The sequence below is a fragment of the Sarcophilus harrisii genome, chromosome 3 (assembly GCF_902635505.1).
Source record: "Sarcophilus harrisii chromosome 3, mSarHar1.11, whole genome shotgun sequence".
Classification (NCBI taxonomy): domain Eukaryota; kingdom Metazoa; phylum Chordata; class Mammalia; order Dasyuromorphia; family Dasyuridae; genus Sarcophilus; species Sarcophilus harrisii.
In genome coordinates, this window is record NC_045428.1 from 150264327 (window position 1) to 150287066 (window position 22740).

The 22740-nt window shown below is 34.6% G+C and overlaps 1 protein-coding gene across 1 annotated transcript in view; it reads left to right on the top strand.

The window, feature by feature from the left end:
- The first annotated feature begins 8179 nt into the window (after positions 1-8179).
- The window catches only part of ITGBL1 (integrin subunit beta like 1), a 372886-nt gene continuing 358325 nt past the window's right edge, over positions 8180-22740 (top strand). The window contains exons 1-2 of the mRNA XM_031958632.1: positions 8180-8537; positions 9794-10011. Of these exons, the coding sequence (XP_031814492.1) occupies positions 8440-8537; positions 9794-10011 (316 nt within the window). The 5' untranslated portion in view covers positions 8180-8439. The remainder of the gene's footprint in view (positions 8538-9793; positions 10012-22740) is intronic.

Here is a 22740-nt window from a genome sequence, read left to right on the forward strand (position 1 = left end):
TAATTCCTCTTCTGCCCAACTCCCCATGGTACTTAAAATACTTAACAATTTTCTTACCCAACTGGCCACACCCTGCAAATCTCCTAGAGCAATAACAAGCAAAATAAATCAGTAAAAAAAACTAAAAAAAAAAAGCATCCTTAATTACATCCCATGGTACCCTTCATGGTTATAGGCACAAACCCTCTGCTTGTTTTTCTCCTCATACTTACTGGTTTGACCACCCAAGTTAAGATCTTTCCTCTTTTTAAAACTTGTAGGATTCCTTAAAACCAATTTTACTCCATTGTATTAAGTTAGTTGTTCTCCCACTAACTTCCACATCTCTGACTCAAAACTCTCCTTCTTACAAAAGTCACAGAGACTTGCACTCCCAAGCATCTGAGAACTCAGTGATCTGTTTCCGAGTTACCAACAAACCTTGCTTCTCTGTTAACCTAACTAAGCCTGCTTCATAATACCCTGAGGGGAGGCTCATTTCTTACTATCTGCTTCATTTTGGCTGAAAAAAATGAAAGTGACTATATTAGCCCTTACAGATTCTTCCCTCTTGCCTATTTCTATACTTACCTTATTCCTAAGGTCACGGGACTTCTCACTGAACTTGGCCAATCACATCAGTTGAGCTGATGTATGTAGGACCTTACCTAGAGCCCCACATTTGGGCACCAAATGTTGTGTCCTATTTTCTAAAGCCCACAAGTTAGGGTGACACCATGCTTTCTAGAGCCCCTTAATTGGGGTGACAAAACATACAGTGTTTTCTAAAGTGCTCATGCCAGGGTGATTAAAATATACCATCTTAGTGGAAGAGTGATGAGGCAGGACTCCTGAGGATGGTGGAAAAATGGAGTCCGTTTATTCCAAGGATTTCCCTTTTTTATACCTTCATATCTTTATGTAACAAAATCACTGGGCATGCACCCAGTATATACTGTGCATGTGGGACCACATAAACAACTTTTTATTGTACGTAGTTTGCCACCTGGTATCATTCTGCTTCAATCACAACACAGGTTGTCACCGCCCCCTGACTTCTCAGGAAGGTTGAGAGCCCTTAGGGGAGATGAGAGCTGAACCAGACACTGTCAGTAGGTTCTCTCTGGGCTGAAGGGTCTTATACCTCACCCAGAATTCCCCCACTGTCTATGGCCCTCTACAGGAATCATAATTTCTGCTTAGAGTATAAATAGAATCCAGTCTGGGAGAGTGCTGCTTGTCCTTAGTTGCCTCCTTTAGAGTTTAGAGTAACTCAGCTCATACAATAAAAAACCAGATGGAGTTGGTTTCTCCTGCCCAGTTGCCTTGAGACTGCTGAATTTTATGATCACGCCAAACTCTCAGTAGGAGGAGCTGAAGACTTTTAGTCCCCCTTTTCCTTAAATATCCACCAGCCAAGGTTGAACAACATTTATGAGAGGACTTCCCTTTTAGGGGACTTAAGGCATTTCAAAGTATCCCTTGGTATCTTTGTTTATTGGGAGAACCCACTGACCATCAATTTATTGTTTGCCAGTGAACCTATATATACATACACACATATACACATATGCATGTTTGTGTGTGTGTGTGTGTATACACATATATAAAATGTATAATTTTATTCTTACAATAAGCTTCTGAGTTAGGTGCTAATACTAACTCAGTTTTAGGGAGAGAAAACTGAGACTGAGTGTGGCTGAATCACTTTCTCTGTGTCACAGAGTCAGTAAATTTCGGGGGGGAGATTTGAACTTGGACTGATTCTATCTTCTTTGCCACCAAAGTGCCTCTGTACACCAAGAATTGTATAAAACTTCAGTAAAAAAAAAAAAATAGATGGAAGGTCAACTTTTGACCAAGGTATGAGGGAAATTGCCATGGAAGAAAAAACATCTTAGGTGAATCGTAAAAATTGAATAGAATTTCAAAATATAGGAATAGATTGGGATTAGGTAGATTTAAAAGGACATTACCTGAATAAGGAAAGGCACGAATAAAGGTTTGGATGCAAAAAAAGTACAGAATGGGTGTGAGTAATTAAAGATGACTATGGCATCAATTATTATGTGAAGGGGTATAATGTGAAAAGAGACTGGAATGAAAAGGAGTGCCAGACTATAGAAGGTCTGGTGAGTCAGGCTAATGAATTTAGACTTTATTTGGTAGGCAGGTGTTAGGTAGCCATGAAAGAGTTTACAGCAGAGCAATGACATGATTGTATAGAATATAATCTAATAGTGATATGAAAGGGATAGATTGAAGTAGGGCAAGATAGTAGGAATTCCAGTTAGGATATTACATTAGTGTTCATGGGAATTAAGGAGAGCCTGTTCTAGGATTTTAGCAGTGGGAAAATAAATATTTTTTCTCCTTGATTTAATAATCAAATGTGTCCCAAAGCAAAAGGAGTTACTTTGAGAATCTGTTTTACTTTTTCTCTGCTTTAAGCAAAGAATAGATAATTGGGGAAGTTGTACAGGCTGACCTTATATAAGCATATTCCAGTATGTATTCAAGCATTTAAAGTAGCTTCCAAAGAACAGGTCAAAAGTACAGAGCCATATGGCATTCCAAGAAAGACCTTGTTCCCAGTTGACATTGACGCACTAGTCAATAGTTTTTTTGTTGTTTCTCCTTCATTCACAAAGGGGATCAATGACACATGAATATGATTCCTTGACTAGAATGTGAATTGAAGTTAAATGAGTCAGAGCAATGCAATGTCAGCAGTCTCCCTCTGTCCTCAGACAGTCAATGAAGTCTGGTGGCTAGACAAGAATTATGATGCAGTGAATAACGTTGGTCTTTCTAAGTTAAGGTCATTCCCAGGAATCAGTTTGAGACCAAAAAATTGAGTCAATAATATGAACTAATTTGTCATTACAAAAATATTAATCTGAGAGAGGAGGAGCTTCAAAGTATCTGTTCTGGCTAGAACAGAAAACCATTGCTATTGATGCTCATTCTAAGCCATCAAAACCTGCCACAGAGGCTTGAGCTGGAAAATATTATTGGCCATTCCATGAAAGCCAAAGTGACTTGGGTCACTCCCAAATAACTCCATTTGAAACATAGTAGGTTGGTCCAGAGAATCAATGGACTTCTTTAAAATTATTTTTGAGCCTGCTTTTTCAGAATTATATTTCAAGAAATTATATAAGAAAACTACACAGGATAAAAAGTAAAATTTCCCAGATTTGAGGGGAAAAAATCTAATCCCCAATTCCCAAACTTCTGTCAAAGTTCATTCTCTTTTCCCTGCTTAAATCAAATGCTATGTCCTCCATGAAGTCTTTGTCAACCTGATAATGCAGTGATTGGATAGAATGGGGTGAGGTGGTTTTGGGAAAAGTTTGGCCTGAGATGAGCTTTGAAAGAAGGGAATCCAAAAGACAGGACAGAAAAAGTCTTTTGTGAAAACCATAATTTTTTAAATGTGCTAAAGTTTTTCAAAGTGAACCTCTTCTGCTTTAGAATTTCATATTTCAAATGTCATCCATTATAATCTTACTCTGATACAGCATCATGGTATGACCATGACACCTGAGTTCTTAAGGCTATGAAGACAACAATCTCTAGAAGCTCCTGAGTTGGAAAGGCTCCATATATATGTCCACATGGCTATTATATCTTGGCCCTGCATAAATAACTTATTCTGTCTTTTCAGACCTCCATTTGAGGTTTTCTTGACAAAGATACTACAGTGGTTTGCCATTTCCTTCTCCAGCTCATTTTACAGCTAAAGAAGCTGAGGCATACAGGTTTAAGTCACTTGTTCGGGGACACAGAGTTGCTAAATATCGGAGACTAGATTTGAACTCAGAAATATCAAGTCACATATCAACCCTTTCCATATGTTAAATAAAAAGCTTTCTAAAATAGAAAACTTGAATCATTTTTATTTACAACATGTGTTATTGTGAAATTAAGGTAAATAGGTGAACCACTCATCTGATGTATAGGATTGTAGACAATACATGCTGCTGAAGAGGGATGATGCAACAAATATTGAGTAGCCCTTGGGTTTCTATAAAATGACTGAGGAATTATATCATCATATCATCCCAAATTGTGAGGTTTTATAATACTGAGTACATATGGCATGGGATCCCAAAGATTAAAAATGTATTCAGAACTCAATATTTGCCTCCATTACATATTTATGGATGTGCTGGAATCAGATTGAACCAGCACTTGAGAACCCATTGTTAAATGCTCCACAAACACTCTAGATCAGAATGGTTTTGGGTGTTTTGTGGAATTTTTTTGGCCTAGAATTAAGAAAGTAATGGAGAAAAATGTTGATAATGCATGTTAAATTTAAAAGTTACTATGCATACATTTTTCCCCTTGAAGAGCTGGTGGTTAAACATTTATCAGCATACCACTGGTTGTAATGTTTATTATTCAAGGCAACTCTGCAGGCTTCTTTATGCCTCTTCATAAGTCTGTGTCCACTCATACTGATAGCTATGCAAGAGTTGGGAGTAATTTCAGATGTTATTCTTATTAGTAACAGAGCTAAAAAGACAAAGAGATTATAATTAGGGAAAGCAAATAGAAAGAGTGACAAATGTCAACTAACTAGAATGAGTCTAATGATTATGCAGGGAAAAGGATTATCTCCTCCTATGCTTACTATGTTCATACCAAGAACCTGGAAACCTGGCATGATTGGACTGAGATCTGCTTCCTGTGACCATGTATTTTTTTTTTTTTTTTTTTTTTGTATTACTGTCTGATATCACAAGTCAAAATTAGTAATTCTGGTGCTTGAGGCAAAATGAATTGACCTTGGCAGGAAGAGAAGAGAATAAGATGTAGTCCAATTTGTGGCTATTCTTGCATATAATTAAAATAGATTAGAACTAGAGATAATAATTGAAGATATTGAGGAATTAGAAGTCAGGGTGTTCAAATGAGTCAGAAGTTATGGTTAAGAAGAAAACTGTGATTCATATTATGAATTAAGGAGAGTAACTTGGAGTAGATAGAAAAGTTGTTACAATCATTGTCACATCCTGATTCTCAGAAGGCAACATCTGATTGTGTCCTGCTCATTTTGGCAACTCTTCTTTGATTTACTGTGAGGAGTGATATCCTAAGAACAGGAATTATATGTCCTATCTCTTCCTTAGTACAATACTGTGTGTGTATTAGGTAATGAATTATATTTTTTGACATTTCATCCTTCCCTCCAAACAATTTACTTTCCCAATAATGAATGAAAAAGCATTTATTTAGTATTTATTGTGTCAGGCACTGTGCTAAGTGCTGGAGATACTACAAAAGTATTACAGTTCCTGCCCTCAAGGAACTTATTTTCTAATAAGGGAATACAATACATATAACAGAATGGTGTCCTAGAAAGGGTGTTCTGATCAGGGATTAGAGGTAAAACAATAGAGCAGCCAAGTGACCCAGAAAGAAAAAAGCAAAAAAAAATAGTTATTCAGATCTAACCAACATAGTCACTAGATCTAACAACATGTGTAATGTTATAAATCCATAGTTCTACATGTCTTCAGCATAGGAAAATGGTACCTTCTTTTCAGGACTGAAACTGTTCATTTAAAATTATGAAGTTTTTTTTTTTTACTCTTTTAGTGTTAATATCCTTAATACATTATAATTTTCCCAGGTTTGCATCCCTTACATTCTTCCTTGTTTATAATGTAATAATATTCATTTCCATTCATATATCATAATTTCTCCAGCCATCCTCCAATTAAAGAACATTAACCCTGTTTTCAGATTTTTTGCTACTACAAAATTTATTTAATTTGGTGTATTAATTATTAGTAATTTGGTGTAAATGGGATTTGTGTTTTTGTTTTTGATCTCTTTGGGGGATAGGCCTGCCAGTGGCATCTCTTCAAAGGGTACAGAAATTTTAGCCACCTTAATATTAAATTTCGTTTCAGAGGCCTAGTGACATCTCAGACCTATGCCAAAGTTAATTCAAAGCAATTGCTCATCACCATAACTTACTTGAATTTCCCCAGGTTCTCTAGACTAGAAAAATGTGTTTCAGGGTAGGTCTAATACTGAGGGCCCATCCAGAGCACAATGTGTTCTATTGAAAGAACATTATGATTTCCCCAGTTTGAACTCACTTGTCCAGTTCTTGCCAAATTGGCATCTGGGAGTGAGGGAGAAGATAGATCACATTAGAATAATGCTTTATAGTTTTCAAAGCTCTTTCACATATGTGTTCTCATTTGGTCCAACACATATCAGAAGCAAAGCTAGCTAGTAGTCTAGACTTTGTTAATTTTCAAAGGCTAACAAAATATGAATCAAGTGTTATATTATATGAGGATCATTATTTTGCTGCTATATTTCTTTTTAATAATCCAGATTATGTTGGAAGTATTTGATTAGGTTCTGGGTGCCATCTTTTGAGGAGGTCATTGAAGAGGTGGAAGGAGCATGATTAGATTGGTAAGGGGAATCAAAAAGATTTCATGATCTCTGCTTTTATTGAATAGTTAAGTAGTTCTATTTTATTCTATGAAGCTCCTAATGGTATAATTGGGACCAACAAATGGGTAGAAGTTTCAGATAAGACAATTTTATATAAGAAGAAAATAAAATGTAGTTATCAGACCTTAAATAGGTTTTCTTGTGAGGTAGTAAGTCTTCTGTCCTTAGAGTTACTTAAACAGAGACTAGATTGTCATTGTTTTTGTCACTTTGAGAAGATTCATGCTTTTTTTGTAGAAGTTGAATTACATTATACTTAAAGTTTTTTTTTAGAACACTAAGAATTCATGATTCTATGTGTCTTTTGTGGGTGTTTTTTTTTAACTTTTCATATGCCCTGCCTCCACATCCCTACCAGTCCTAAAGTTAAATAAATTAGCCCTTGAAATGGTAGTAGGTGGTTACTGCTTTTAAAATCTACAAATCAGATATGTGAGTTGTCTCCAGAAAAGTAAAAGATACCAGACTGTCTGCTAATCACAGTACATTTTAAGTTATTCATGGTATTTTGACAGAGATTCTGAGGACAAGAGATATTCTACTGAGTCACAGTGTCAGCTATAATACAACTATTTTAAATTACTGGAAATGTTTCTTCTGTGAGTCACAGAAAGAAAATGATCTGAGAATTTAAATGTTTTCTAACAGATAGATATTTATTTCACAGCTGTACTTTTTTTATAGAATACCATAGTCTGTGAAAATAGTAGAGATTAAAGTGACTTTGGAAAGAAAGCTTTAACTCTCAAAAGAGGTTTCTAAGAAAAATAGGACCCCTTTTCAACAGAATAATTAGTTTTCCTTCATCAAAAGCATCATCCCATTATCTATCAAAATTATCAAAACATTCAATAACAAATTGTAGTCAGATTATGAGTTTGATTCTTCCCTTCCCATATTAGCCTCAATAATAATTGAAGTGGAATCTTATTTGCAAAGGGACTAAAGGAAAGGCCCAGCTATTTTCTTGAATTGTGCATCTGTTCTAACTGTCTAAGGAAGCATAAATGAACCACAAATGTACAGATAGAATTAAAAATGAATAGAAATTCCTTCGTTTTACACTGCTTCATCCCAGTTGTACCTCTTGGGGAAAAACTTTGATCAAAACTTGGGTGTTCCAGCCACCTGAAAAATCAGTTGAAGAATTCCATGAAGATATGGGGGAGGAAAGGTTTTTAAGATTTGGTTTTAAAGGATTTAAGATTTAAAGAAAGGCTTTAAGATTTGGATCTAGGTTTTTGACTGTCACACCCAGAAGTACTGTTCTGTGACATGACAGTGGATGAGAAAGTAGAAAATTCCAAACCACATTTTAAAAAAAATCAAGGAAATGAAGAATTACAATTTAAAAGTGAGGAAACAAGACTGAGTTTTCTACAAGAAAAAAAAAAATGACAATTTAAGGTCTCCCACTCATCACCAAAATGACAGAGGATATCTCCTGAAAATCATCAAGCTGCTGTTACCACTAAAGTTTTCTGATCATTGTCGGCTTCCCTCCACACCCTATCACATCTCATAGATTATCTAACATAATCATTCATATAAACTAAGTCCAAATATTCTCTGTTCAAATATTTATGGTGCCTGTATTTGAAAAACTAGATAGCTTTCTCAAATCTGTGAACAGGACACTTTTTATGTCAAAATAAACCATCTGCTTGTACAACTGTTTCTAATTACTTCCCTGCCTAGACTGTAAACTTTAGGGTTTGGCACCAACATCCCGCCCAGAGGAGTGCGGCTGCTGCCCAAATCCTTCCAGGCAGCTAATCAAAGGCACTTGTAGCACGGAGAAGAGCTTTAAGTCCATTTTGGCCAGCTCTGGCAGTTTCAAACCAACGTGTCTGGCTGTCTATCTGTTCTTCTGTCTGTCTATTTGCTTGCCTGGCTGCTGGAGACTTTGCCTGTGTCACCCCTACCTTGCAGAAGGGCAGACCTGTTCCTCACAACTTGGGATATCTCATCATGCACACGACGAGTCTCAGCAAATTCTTACTGCTGGCTTCATCCCTTTTCTTCACTGTGTCATCAGCTGTTCCCCAAGGTTTTTCACCATCCCTGAGGTAAGTTGGGTTTGCTATCCTAAAAGACATACGTGTTTGACAGTTGCTTCATGTGGCCAGTCCCAACTGAACTTTATAGTTATCCCAATTATGCAAGAGTTCCTAATTTGAAAATAGGAAAAATCATTTTCAACCTATTCTCATTTCTCTCTCTAAATCCAGACTTCTTTTCAGACTCCTAGATTGTTTTTTTTTCCTCTGTACGAATACATGTGTATAAATGTTTTCCCTGAATACACATATGTACAGAGAGAAATATGTATCTAGTAAAATTCTCATTATTATAAAACTCATTTTTAGAGAGATTCAGATACATCAGGAGGAAGGCTAAATAAAATTACTTAACATTGTAAAAATCTATAATGAAATTTCCCCTAATGACAGTAATATAGAGAGATTTTCACAGGGAATATACATAACATTGCAAAAGGCATTATGAGATTTATTTCAACAATGCAAAATTTTTGTAATTTATACTGTTTTAAATACATTTATGTTATCTTTATCTTAGCTAAATTTGCTTTTTTAATAAAAACTATTAAGAAAGTAAATATCTAACTATTAATATTTTTGTCACTTTGGATCTATTCTTACTCTTCATCAAAAATAAAGCTAGCTATAAATTTTCATGGGTTTTCAAAGAGGAACTGAAAAGTTTTCAAGGGAATTAAAAAAAAAAAACAATCAAGTGCCACACACTGGATTAATTTATTCAAACTTAAACATGCGTGTATGATTCAAAGACAAAAAAAGTTCAAGGGCAAACACATTTCTCCACTTTCAGCTACTGTCCTGGCCTTTCTAGGTTATTCAAGGGCTGCTAGGCAGACCGGGGGTACCTTAGTCCACTAGGGAACCAGGCAAATTCATGAGCTGCCAGGCCACTGGGCAGACCTTCTGAGAAATTACTGCATCCCAAGGGATGGTGGATGTGGCCCTTGGCAAGCAGACACTGCAGTCCTCTGCATACTCCAAGGAAAGTGATGAACACTCTGGGGTGGCCTGAGCCGGCTCAAGGTAAATTAGGGTAGCAGATGTTTCAAGAGAAATAATTAGTGTCTTCCGTGAAGATCAGAGTTCCAAGTTACATGACTTTTCAAAGATTTCCCTAAGTCTTTATTGCTGGTCATTACATCAGGTCTATGTGTCTGCGTTGGAAAGCCATGGGAAGACAGTGGAGAAGAGGGAGAGGAAACAGATGCGAATAATTCATATTCTTTGCCCGAATAGACAGGTGCTGTTTTTTGTCCATGTAGGAGCGGGCCAGGAGCTACTTGTAGGTTGTCCCGGGCAGAGGCAGAACGCAGGTGCCGAGCACCAGGACAACCACCCGGGAGCCAGCTGTGCAATGGCCGAGGCCGCTGTGATTGTGGAGTCTGCATCTGCCACGTGACAGAACCTGGCATGTACTTGGGGCCTCTCTGTGAGTGCCACGAATGGGTGTGTGAAACCTACGATGGGGAGACCTGTGCAGGTAAGGGACTGAAGTGGGATAAGAGCGGAGAGAGGTGTTAAGGTGCATCCGGTGCTCGTTCCCTTTTCATTACATTATACATGCTCAGAATATCAGAAGAAAATCAGATGCACCTGTGAACATGCTTGACTTTTACCCCTTTGAGAATGCTTGATAAGTAATTGGTTTCTGAGAAATCTGTTATTGTGGTCTAGTGGGTTTGTGTGAAGGACTTACTCATTTAGTAGACAAGAAAACTGAGTTTTCCAGTTAGCAGTAAAGATGTTATCTTCCTCCTTTTGGAGGAATATCTTCCCTCCACATTGGACTCAAGCTTTGATGGGCAATTTCACTGGAAATCTGCTCAACTAACCTATGAGGCTCAATTGCTTCTCTTTGAGGTACTCATTTTGGACAAAATTTATGCCCCTCTGTATGAACCTTTGATTTAATGGAGTTTAATTACCCTGAATAAGAATTGCAATTCATGAAATACAGGCCATAATCATCAGAGTCCCAACTTGGGTGGGGCAATAGAAACTTTGCCTAAATAATTCAAAAGTTAAAGAATGTTAAACAAGCAGGGCCAAGAGATCATTATATACTTCAACAACAATACTATATGATGACCAATTCTGATGGACTTGGCCATCCTCAGCAATGTGATCAACCAAATCATTTCCAATGGAGCAGTAATGAACTGAACCAGCTACGCCCAGCGAAAAAACTCTGAGAGATGACTAAGAACCATTACATTGAATTCCCAATCCCCATATTTTTGCCTACCTGCATTTTTGATTTCCTTCACAGGCTAATTGTACAATATTTCAGAGTCTGATTCTTTTTGTACAGCAAAATAATGGTTTGATCATGTATACTTATTGTGTATCTAATTTATATTTTAATATATTTAACATCTACTGGTCATCTTGCCATCTGGGGGAGGGGGTGGGGGAAAGAGGGGAAAATTTGGAACAAGAGGTTTGGCAATTGTCAATGCTGTAAAGTTACCCATACATATAACCTGTAAATAAAAGGCTATTAAATAAAAAAAAATAAAGAATGTTAAAGTTAAAGTTAAAATATAATATTTATATTTTTTATCAGTAGAAACTACTGAGATTACACCTTTTCTTTTTGATCTCTTGATTTTCTTTTTTATTTCTTTTTGTAATCAGACCTGATCAACAGCTCTTTCTTAGTTCATAATTATGATTATGTCCCTATGCCATGGAGAGCATAATTGACTTGTGCAGTCACAAAACCACTGTGTGTCAAGGATAGGACTTTAAATGAGGTTTTCCTGACTTAGAGTCCAGTTATCTATCCATGAAACCAGAGTTTCTTAAACTTTTTCCACTTGGGGCCCCTTTTCATCTGAGTAATTCTAATATAACCCCAAGTATATATAAATCAGATTTTTTTATATTAAATCATTAAGTTATGAAACCTCCATATGGGATCATGATGCACAGTTTTATAAACTGCTCACTAGGCTGGACTGCTGCTCTTAGCTTCTACTTATCAAGATGAATTAAATTAGGAAAAATCCAGATACTTCATCATAGCAAGTGAAAACTTCTCCAGCCATGACCCATCCACCCCGCTTTCCATCTGCCCTTATGAGTTCTCTTCAGCAATTATATTACAGTTAGTTAGGTGATTTGTCTCCCTTCTCCTCCTACTCACAGAATAATGTTCTTGGTATGTGTTCTCCAATGGGGTCTTCCTTGCCTTTCATGCCTGATGTCTCTTTTAGAATTTTCTCCTCCCTAATTAGTTTCTAAGACTTGATCTGAAACCATGTTCCTTGGTGCTTGCCACAGGAAAAGATTTGAAGCACCTGCTCCAGAAATCAGAATTGCTAATTTTTGTTCTCCCCAGGATTATATTTTATCTGAGAAATTAATGATAATTTTATTTCATTTTCTTTAGATTTCTAGTTTTCCTGTGTCTTTAATTTCTAGATTACATCATTAAAGACATAATAGAGCTTAGGATCATAGATTTCCAATTGGAGAGGTCATCAATTGGAACCCCTCATAAGACAAAGGAGAAAACTAAGGAATATTATTAGATCCTGTTATCTTCTACTTCCATGTATCATAGTTTATATGGATGCTGCTCAGCAGTAGGAAAAGCAGTTAATGTGCTTGAGTGAGAGGAGCACAGGGGCTCTTGTCCAGTCAGCTTATACTGTGAAGGGTTACACATCAATTCTTTAAAATATAAATTACAATAATTGCAATAATGGATTTTGAATTCAGATCTTATAATTCAACCATCAATACTCATTTCACTCACCATATTACATCCAGAAAAAATATGAGTATTGTAATGCAGATTAGAATTCATATAAATATAAGCAGAAAAATAAGCATTTGCTGTATGAGTAACATCACTATTTTACCCTTTGAGCCACTTGTGTCTGAATCTTTTGAATTGTGGTCAGTGTTTTATAGACAGTTGAGGAATAGGGTGTGAGAACAAACTTATCTTCATCACTAATTTTTTTCTTTAAAGGGAAAGGTGCGGGCTGATAGGGAAAGAGGTCAGAATAATTCTTCTTTCTAAGGGACTGTCTTTAACCTCTTTCCTAGTTTTCATAAACGTGTCATTTTTGATGCCAAGAGCCTCAATTAGGTCATTGTGAATGTTACAGGAATTCTGTTAGTAAAAGGATAACACAAATGCATTCCAACGAGGGTTTGGCAAGTCTGGTAGGAAAAAAAGAGCAACTTATTTTAGCAACAATGTAGCTAAGAATATGAAGTCCAATACTAACAGGAGAATATCAAAAGCAGTTTTTAGCAAAAAAAAAATCCTTGTGGCTGGCATCGAGGGCCTTCTGGTATTCTCACGGAGAAGGGACTTGGTATGAAGAAGGTTCAGCAGTGGAAAAAGTCATCATGTAAAATGTTCGGAACAGTACAGGTGCTCCTGGGTAACGATTTCCTCTCTGCAGGAGCTGGGCTCAATCCTTTAAAATATGATGTGCCACGGTTTGTTATTTTAACTTTCTAAGTCTCAGAAAGCAAAGTATTATTGAGGGTAGTTATTTGGAAGGAAAACTGTATTATCTCCTATTTCTTTCCAAATCCAACTACTATGTGGCTTTTATTGCCTGTGGCATTTCCTCCTATAATATCATGAGTTCTTAACACTCTTTTTTAGATTTGGTTTTGTTTTGTTGGGAATAGGAGAGTTGAATCTGAGAAGTTCTCAACTGAGCAGCCAGATTATTAAAAGTCATTAGATAAAAATCCTGGCTTTAAAAGAACTTGAGATGGCTTGATTTGAAAAAACTAAAGCTATAGCTGTGAATTATTGTATTATTTTGTTTTTGTTATTTTTTTCCTTTTTGGTAGTAAAGTGGCTTGATATTAATAGATGATGCATTGTGAGAAAATGTTCAGAAGACTATTTAACTGCCATGGTAGCTCTAGAGTGCCAATCCACTTGCATGCCTATTTAGCCTCTGGAATTAGTAAGATGGAGACAACTTAAAATTGAGAATTTTAAAATTAATCCTTTATTCATTTTAAATTTAAGTACAAAATGCAAAAATAAAAAACCCTCACATATAAGGAACATAGAGGATTCAATATAAATTTCCATTTCAGACTGTTTACATTTTTTAAAAAAAGTTTTAATAAATACTACATTGTTTTCAAAGCTATCCAGCTTTTTTTGTGCTTCCTTCTACATTTTCTGTTGTTTACTGCTGTGTACTTTTATTTCTACCTCTCTCCCTACCCCATCCTAGAGAAAGCTACATTGAACATGAATATAAGTATGTATGTATGTAATACACACACACACACATACACACACACACATATATACACCCTCCTTCCTTTATATTTGTTTCTACTAGTTTCTTTGAAACTCTTGACTTTTTGTTTTTCCAGATGAATGTTATTATTTTTTCTAACTTAGTAAAAATTATATTTTAATAATTTAATTGGGATGTCATTGAATAAATCAATTACTTAGGTAAATTTCTAAAACAACATTGAATAATATTGGTGACACATAGTGTAGTTTCCATGTTTAGCTCTATCTAAATCCATTTTAGAGTTAACTTTTTTCTAAGACCAGGATATCTCTTCCTACTTTTTAATATCAGCTAAAGCATAATAAGTTTTACTTCAGATCTTTATTTTAATACTGTGCATTTCTAATTTTTAGTTGTATTTCTTATAAAAGATGGATTGTTGAATTCTGATTTTTAATCCATTCTGTTATCTATTTCTCTTTTAAGGGTAAATTCATTCCATTCATATTTAAAGTTATAATGAGTAGTTGTGTCTCCTTCCATACAATTTTCCTCATTATCCTTCTTGCCCTTTTTTATCCAATTTATTTGTAACCACTACTTTACCCTCCTAATCTTCATTTTACCTATCATTTTACCTATTCTCTAAGTGTATTTCCCTTATCCTTTCTCCCCACCCTTTACCCTAATCAAACCACCCATTTAAGAATCCTTTCCATATCCTCTCCTCTGTACTCATAATTATTTTATACAGCCTTCTAAAAGTCTCTCCCCATATTATCCTCTTGACCTCTTATTTCTTTATATTAGATGAATCTTATACCCTTCTAGATGGATATGTTGTTCCCTCTTTAACTCATTTTCAGTAAGAATAAGTTTCCAACCCTTCTAGCTCTCCACCCCCACTTGCTTCTTCTATATTAGTTTTTCTGTTTATTCCTCATTTGTATGAAATAATTGCTCTTTAAAAAAAAAAAAAAAAACTTCTCCCTACCCAGATTTATTTTTTGATTAACCTATTTTACTTGTTTTAATATTTTTTACTTATAATTTACTTATTTTTAACTTATTTTACTTACAAGTTTTTCTTTCAAACTATCCAAGTGATAAGTCATAAGAGAACTGATATTTTCACATATGAGAAGTAATGAATTTTAGCTTATAATATGTCCCTTATAATTGTTCTTTAATGTTTATTTCCTCTTTCTCCTGAATCTTATATGTTGAATTTTCCTTTGAGTTATGGTCTTTAGGTCACAAATAGCTAAAAAATATTTCATTTCATTGAATATCCTTTTTTAAAAATTCAAGATTATACTCAATTTGGCTGGGTAATTTATGGTCACAATTCTACCTCTTTTGCCTTTCAAATATGTTACAAAACCTGTGGTTTTTAGAATAGAAGCTAATAGGTCTATTGTAATCTTGATTGTAGCTCTGTGGTTTTTGATTTTTTTTTTTTACTTTTGCTTGCACTATTATTCTTCTTAACTTTGGAGCTCTGAAACTTCACATGATAGAAAGTTTTCTTAGTGGAATCTTTTTTAGGTAGTGATTGGTGGATTTTTCTATTTATATTTATTATTCCTTTTTCTGAAACTTCAAGAAAATTTTCCTTAATAATTTCTTATAATATTGTATCAATTGTAATATAATTGTGTTGTATATAATCAATTGTGATAAAAATAAATTTTAATCAATTGTCATATAATTGTAACAATTGTAATATTAAAAATATTTTGTCATAACTTTCAGGTAGTCCAAAAATCCTAATATTGTCTCTTCTTAATCTGTTCTCCACATTAGTTGTTTTTTTTAATAAGACATTTCACATTCTCTTCTGTTTTTTTATTCTTTTGATTTTGTTTTCTTATTTGTTGGTGTCTCATGATGTCATTAGTTTTGCTTTGCCCAATTCTAGTTTTCATGGAATTATTTTCTTCCTTGCATCTCTGAATCTCTTTTTCCAATTGATTGGCTTTCTTCTCATAATTTTTTTTGGATTTTTCTTGTTTTCTTTTCTTTCAATCTCCATTATTTGAAGTCCTTTTTAAGTTTTTCCAAGAACTCTTTTTGGTCTTGTGACCATTTGATATTTCTTTTTGAGTTTGAAGTGGCTTTTTAAACTTTAGTTGTCTATGGTAAGGTTCTTCTTTGCTTACTCATTTTTATTTTGTTTTATTTTAAACAGTTCATTATTTTAATTGACTTTAGATCTATGATAGAGGGAATAGCGTTTCAGGTCCTTCTACTGGTAGTTTTCTGAGCTCTGGTTTGGGGTGGAGTGTGAGTGAAGCCTTGGGCATGCCTTTCCACCCCAAGTCATAGCTAAGGTCTCTAGCTATGCTGTCCTATAACTTATGTTGCTTCTTGTGATCTTTTCTGTGGCTGCAAACTTTAGCTCCCCCCTTTTCTCTGAAATTAAAACCAGTGACTGGCTCTCCTGCAAGTGCCCAAAGCCAGCAGTATCTCCATGAATTTACTATTGCACTTACTAAAGGTGTACTAGTTCCAGGTACAAGGGGGATTGTGTCTAGTCAGCAAATTTGGTCCTGCAGTCCTGTGATTGTGGAAAGTCCTTCAATCATCCTCTGCTCAGCTGTTTAACCCCTACACTATCTGTGAGATGAAAGTTCCTGAGGCCTGCTTTAGCTGTCTTCAGGGCTTGTTTCAGCAGAGTCTGCCAGGAGGTATATGCTCTTCATTCGGAAAGAACCTCTGCCCCTGGAATTAGGGTCTTTTTTGAAGCCCTCTCAAATTGTCTTAAGATGAAAACTCCTTTATTATCCACTAAAATCCACTCAATTGTAATATAATTGTGTTATTATCCCAGAATCCTCTCTCAAAATTGGGAATACTTATGATCATGTACCTAAAAGTCATATAATACTGTCAAATGATTTTCCAGGTGACAATATATATTAAAGGCATCATGACATTTTAAATCTGTGGCCAAAGGTTTCTCATTCTGAAGAGCATCAGGAATAGAACAAAAGCAGGTTTAAATTCTAATATACATCAAGAGCTAATCATATTCTTCAATTTCTAAATTGTTTATGACTCAGGAATCTCCCACAGAATTATGTACTTTGAAATAGGACCTAATGATCATCCCTTTGAATTTTATTATATTGTTTATTATTTGGTTTATGCAAGGATATATTGGTAAATGTTTAACAAACCATTCTCCAGAGGGGAAATGTTCCTTTAACATAACTTTTAAGTGTAATCTTCATCATTAGCAGTCTCTTCATCACTTTTATGTCTAGTCAATAAAAAAAACAACAATAATATATCAAGTGTTGATTTGCATCATTTGCAAATTTCAGAATTATAAATGCATACACTGAAAATTTAAGAATCAGACTCCTGAGGAGCTGGCTCCAGTATACTCCACAGTAGTATGGAGTACACAGTTTAATCTCCACAAATATCCTATTTGATGCCTAAGGTTTTGAGAAAACACTAGATTCTCAAAAGTGAAGTCAGAAGAGTACAGTTTCAGGTTGCTTCTAACCATCTAAAATAGACCATATCTGCTGTCAAAAACACTGTTCTAATTCAGGCTTTGATCACTTTTAATCAGAAATATTTTAGTAGCCTCTTAATTGTTTCTTTGCTTCTAGTTTCTTCCCTTTCCAATTCACCCCCCATATCATTAGCAAACATATTAACACCATTCTGACTATGTCATTCACTTGGTCAAAAAGCTGTAATGATTCTCTCTTACTTCTATGATCAAAGGGTTTCTCTTCTGGACCATTAAAGACATTCATAATCCAGCCTTAATATATATTCTTCTCCTATACATGGAGATCTGTTATATATATATATATGATATTCATATATGATATTCAATCTCTGACTTTATACACATTGTATCCCTTTCCCTAGAATGAGCTCTTCTCAACTCTACCTATTAAAATTCAACTATGTCCTTCAAAATTCAGTTCAGATTACATCTCCTATTTTATGCCTTCCTCATTCCCTTTTATATCCCATATTCCAACTTCAACCTGAAATTATTTTTCTTCTCTTTTGTGTGACTTTTTGATATGGACATATGTTTTCCTTCAATAGAAAATAAGTTCTTTGAGGAGGGGTCTATTTCAGTTTTGTCTTCATAACCCCAGTTCTAAGAATATTTTCATGTATGAAATATCTCACACCTAGGCTCTTAATAAATGTCTGTTGTTTCAAAGAAAAATAAAAAAAGAGAAAAACAATAAATGGAGAACCTGAGTTCTGCATTGTTATCCAAGTGATTATATGCTTCTCTTAAGGTAGGATAAAATTGTACTAATTCTTTGGGCTGTTTTTTTTTTTATTACCATATCCCACTTTTGATTTACTGTTGGACTTGAAATCCACTAAATCCCTCCAGATTTTTTCAAATAAAGTGTTTTTAATAGCACTAACTCCTCCTTGTAACTGTGAAGTTATTTTTTTAAGCCTGTGCCCAGTATTTCCTCCCTCTCTCCTTCTCCTCTCTGTCTCTGTTTCTGTTTCTGAGTTTCTCTCTGTGTCTCTATCTCTCTCTTCCCTCCTCTGTTTCTCTGTCTCTATCTTCCCTTCCCCTCTCTGTCTCTCTGTCTCTCTCCATTTATTTATTATCTATCTATATGAATGGGGATGGAAAGAAGATTAGTATGCACATCAACTTTGAAGGACCCAGGAGAAAAACTCTCTACCCATTTATTTGGACAAGAAACTTGAAGTTTTAGGGAGTTGCCTACAGTATTGAGAGGTTACAGATGTTATATCCCAATGACAGAACTTGATTTGAGATCTTCTCATTACAAAATTAGCTTTCTAACCACTATGTCACACTTCACTTTTTACAGATTTCTGCTAAGCTTTTTTACTTACTAGGTTACTTACTGATTTAATTTTTTTCTATTTTTCTTTTTTTTTAATTGTGAACTTACAATCAAGTTTTTTCATTTGGGAGGTAAGTTGACATAATGGATAAGATCTTGAATTTGAAGTCATTAAGATCTAAATTCAAGTTCTGTCTTAGATATTTACTGGCTTTGTGATCATGAGCAAGTCATTTAACATCTCTTACTCTCAGTTTCCTCTTCTGTAAAATGGGGACAATAATAGCAACTATCTCATATATCTTGTGTGTGTGTGTGTGTGTGTGTGTGTATGTATGTGTGTGTAAAATCTTCCCCCTTAGGATGCAAATGAGGATAGGGACTACTTACTTTTTATTTGTATATTCAGCTTTTAGGGCAATGCTTTTTTTTAAATATGCTTTTTTAAAATATGATAAATGCAATTATTATAAATGTATACTGGTTGATTGATTAACATTTCTTCAGTAAATCAGAAGGCTCTTCAGAATCTTTCTGTGTCAGGATCATAGTGAACTCACATTATTATTATATATTATATTATTATATGTTACATATATATTATTATATTATATTATTATATATTATATATATATTTGGATAACCAAAAAAAGGAAGGAAAGAAGAAGAGAAGGAAGGAAAAAAGAATGAGAGAGAGATCTAGTAAGAGAGCAAGAGCTAGAACAAGGGAGGGAAAAGGAGGGAGAGGGAAGAAAAAGGAGGGAGAGAAGAAGGAAAGAAGGAAAATTGGTTATTTGGGATTATTTAATAAAAGAACTTCAACTCTTATTTCCTTTAATTTCACCTTCTTAGGATTTTCTCTAAACTTCTTTTAGAAAATATGTCTTCACTTATTTTTTTTTCTTCACATAGAGCCATATCATGCTAATTTTTCATTCCACTTAGTACTCCTTTTAGAGTTTATCATTTTTCATATTGTTCTCATCACTAATTCCCTTATTCATTACATTCTTTTGGTGCCCCATCTCTCTATTCCTTAGAGACTTTTTGCCTTACCCCAGTTCACACTTAAAGGTCAAAAGTTCCTTCTACCCAGGGAAGAAGGAAAGAGCCAGATATTCTCTTCTCCCCAGGTAACTGTTCTATCATGCCTAAGGCTCTGCTGCACTGCCCTGGAGGCATAGGCAGTTTGCCATTTGCAGAAATATTCTGGCATGGGTCCAGTTCATTTCAAAGCTTGGAAGCACTAGCAGGGCATATTTCTATCATTATATTTATTTTGACCAACATTACAAATGGTATATTTTTAGCTGTTATTTTTCAATATTAAAGCAAATGAGTAAAATTTCCTAGAATAGAGAATACAGAACACAGAAATAAATTTGTTTTCTATATTATATTTAGGTTTTAAAGACAGGTTTTTCCAAGAATTCTTCAAGTTTTCAAACTGTATAAAAGCAGAGAGCCAACACCTATTGGCCTGAGGTACCCTATGAAAAAAGCTGCTCAGTTTTCTAGTCTTTGAACCAAGAATTTCTGAAAATAAATGTGATAGAAATTTGTACTCTAAGGATAGTGAAGAGATAAGAGAAAAGAAGAGTCTAGAAGAGGTTCTTAAGTCTTCATCTAAGCAGGAAGAATTCTTTTCTATTTCATAAGGAACTAGAGCATAGGACCAGAAGAGGATGTTAAAGATACTCAATTTCCCCAAAACTACAAAACAAAAAACTGAAATGCATTGTCTTAGATCAAATAGATAATTTGTTACAAGCTCAGGATGTGAATCCACATTTTCCAAATCCAGTATTCTATTTACCTCATGCATTATGTTTTCATAGAATTGCATTTTCATAGCTGGGACTGAGATAGTATCTAGCCTTAGCTCTATTAAATAGAAAGTTAATGAATACTCTAGTAGGGTGAGTATGGAAGGCCAAATGCAGCAAAAGTGGTCATTCTATAATAATAGCTAATATTTACATAGTACTTTCATACATTAAACAACCTGGAAAATAGATTATGCATTTCTCCCCATTTTATAATTAAGGAAAATGAGTCAGATAGAGGTTAAATTACTTATCCAGGATCACATGTCTTGTAAGTATGTGAAGTCAGATTTGAAATCAGTCTTCCTTATTTCAAGTCCAGTGTGCTATATACTGTGCCACATAGCTGCAAAACAAAAAACCAGTCTGTTAAACTCAAGTTATTTAGCCAGGAGAACACAGTCATCTGTGTGAATATAAGATCTTTTTTTGTAACCCCAGCATAGTGACTGGCACACAGTTTATTTATACACAGTATAAAAGCTTTTTGAAAGATTGATTTATATATTTATCTCAATAAGAAAATGATAGAAAAATATTGGAGTTTTCCATGGTTGAAATTTCTGGAGATCAAGGTGATTAGGGTTAGCTCCAAATGCTAGCTCAGGGAACTCTATTAGTTCATTCACTGGACTAGGCTTGTCAGGTTGGGAAATATAGCTTCTGTATCTATATCCAGAATTGACAGCTTTGTCCTTTGTTTCTCTGGCAGGCGAAAGATGAAATGTCTGAAGGAACAAAAGTTCAAATTTCCAAGCCTATTAATTTATTAAGCAATACATGCCAATTGCCTAACAAATAAGGAGCAGTAACCTTTCTCACTCTTAATACTAGACCCCAAATATAAAGAGAGACAAATTTTTATACAATAAAACAATTAATTGAATGAGGCTAATTAAAAAGAAACAACCAGAAAACAAAATTAGGTAATCTGATCTCTATATAGAGGAAGGATTAGGGTTTTCTAAATAGGGAGAGAGAGAGAGAGAGAGAGAGACTGAACAGTTACAAATTCCTGAAATCAGAATGAGATGTCCCATGCCCCCCAAGTGTCTATAGGGAATCAAAGGAACATGAGAATAATAATTGATATGGAGGTCAGTTTTCAGAAAAGACATATATATAGCTAGAGATATATGATTGGGGGGGGAATACTTGTAGCATTTTTCATATTTTATTGGGTTTCTGGTCAGTATAATTGAGGTGCATTACTAAGGGTCTCTAAGGAATAAGTGAAGGTGGTCTAGCTTCCCAGCAACACAGGGCTAGGTTCAAATAATCCAGTAAAATTTTCTCGCAATCCTTTCAATTGAATAGTGTTTTCATAGGATAGAAGTTGTATTAGACCAATAATTACATAGAAAGAAAACTGAACAAGCTTCAGAACTGAGTCACCAGACTGAGTCCATTCCTACAATTATCTGCTTGCTTTTTTTTTTTTAGTATGAATGACAGTCTATTTTTTAAAAATTATTTAGTATTTTATTTTTCCCAACTACATGTAAAAACAATATTTAGCATTCATTTTTAAAATCTTGAGTCTCAAAGTCTCTCCCCTTTTCCTTTTTTACTCCCCTCTTTGAGAAGGCAAACAATTTGATATAGATTACATATGTGTAGTCATGCAAAATATATTTCCATATTAGTCATTTTGTGAAAGAAAATATAGATAAAAAATTCTGGAAAATATAGATTAAAAAGTATGCTTCGACCTGTATTCAGACACCATCAATTTTGTTTAAGGATGGATAACATTCTTTTTCCATGTCTTTCAGAGTTGTCTTGGATCATTGTATTGCTGAGAATAGCTAAGTCATTTATAGCTAATTATCTTACAATATTACAATTAATTTGTACGCCGTGCATTTCACTTTGCTACAGATCATAGAAGTCTTTCCAGGTTTTTATGAGAGCATCTGACTCATCATTTCTTATAGCACAATAGTACTGTCTCCCAATTATATGGCACAATTTATTTAACTATTCATCAACTGATGGGCATCTTCCCAGTTTCCAACTCTGTGCCACCAGAAAAGAGTTGATATATATACATATATTTATACATATAGATATTTTCTCCTTTTGTTGTTTTTAAATCTCCTTCTGGATACAGATCTAGTAATGGCACTGCTAAGTCAAAGACTATGCAGGGTCTTTTAGGTATAGTTTCAAATTGCTCTAAAGAATGATTCAATCAGTTCACAACTCTACCAACAGTGCTTTGATGTTTCATTTTTCCCCCACCTCCTACAACATTTTTCATTTTTCTTTTCTGTCCTATTATTGGATCTAATAAATATAAGGTAGTACCTCATCATTGTTTCAA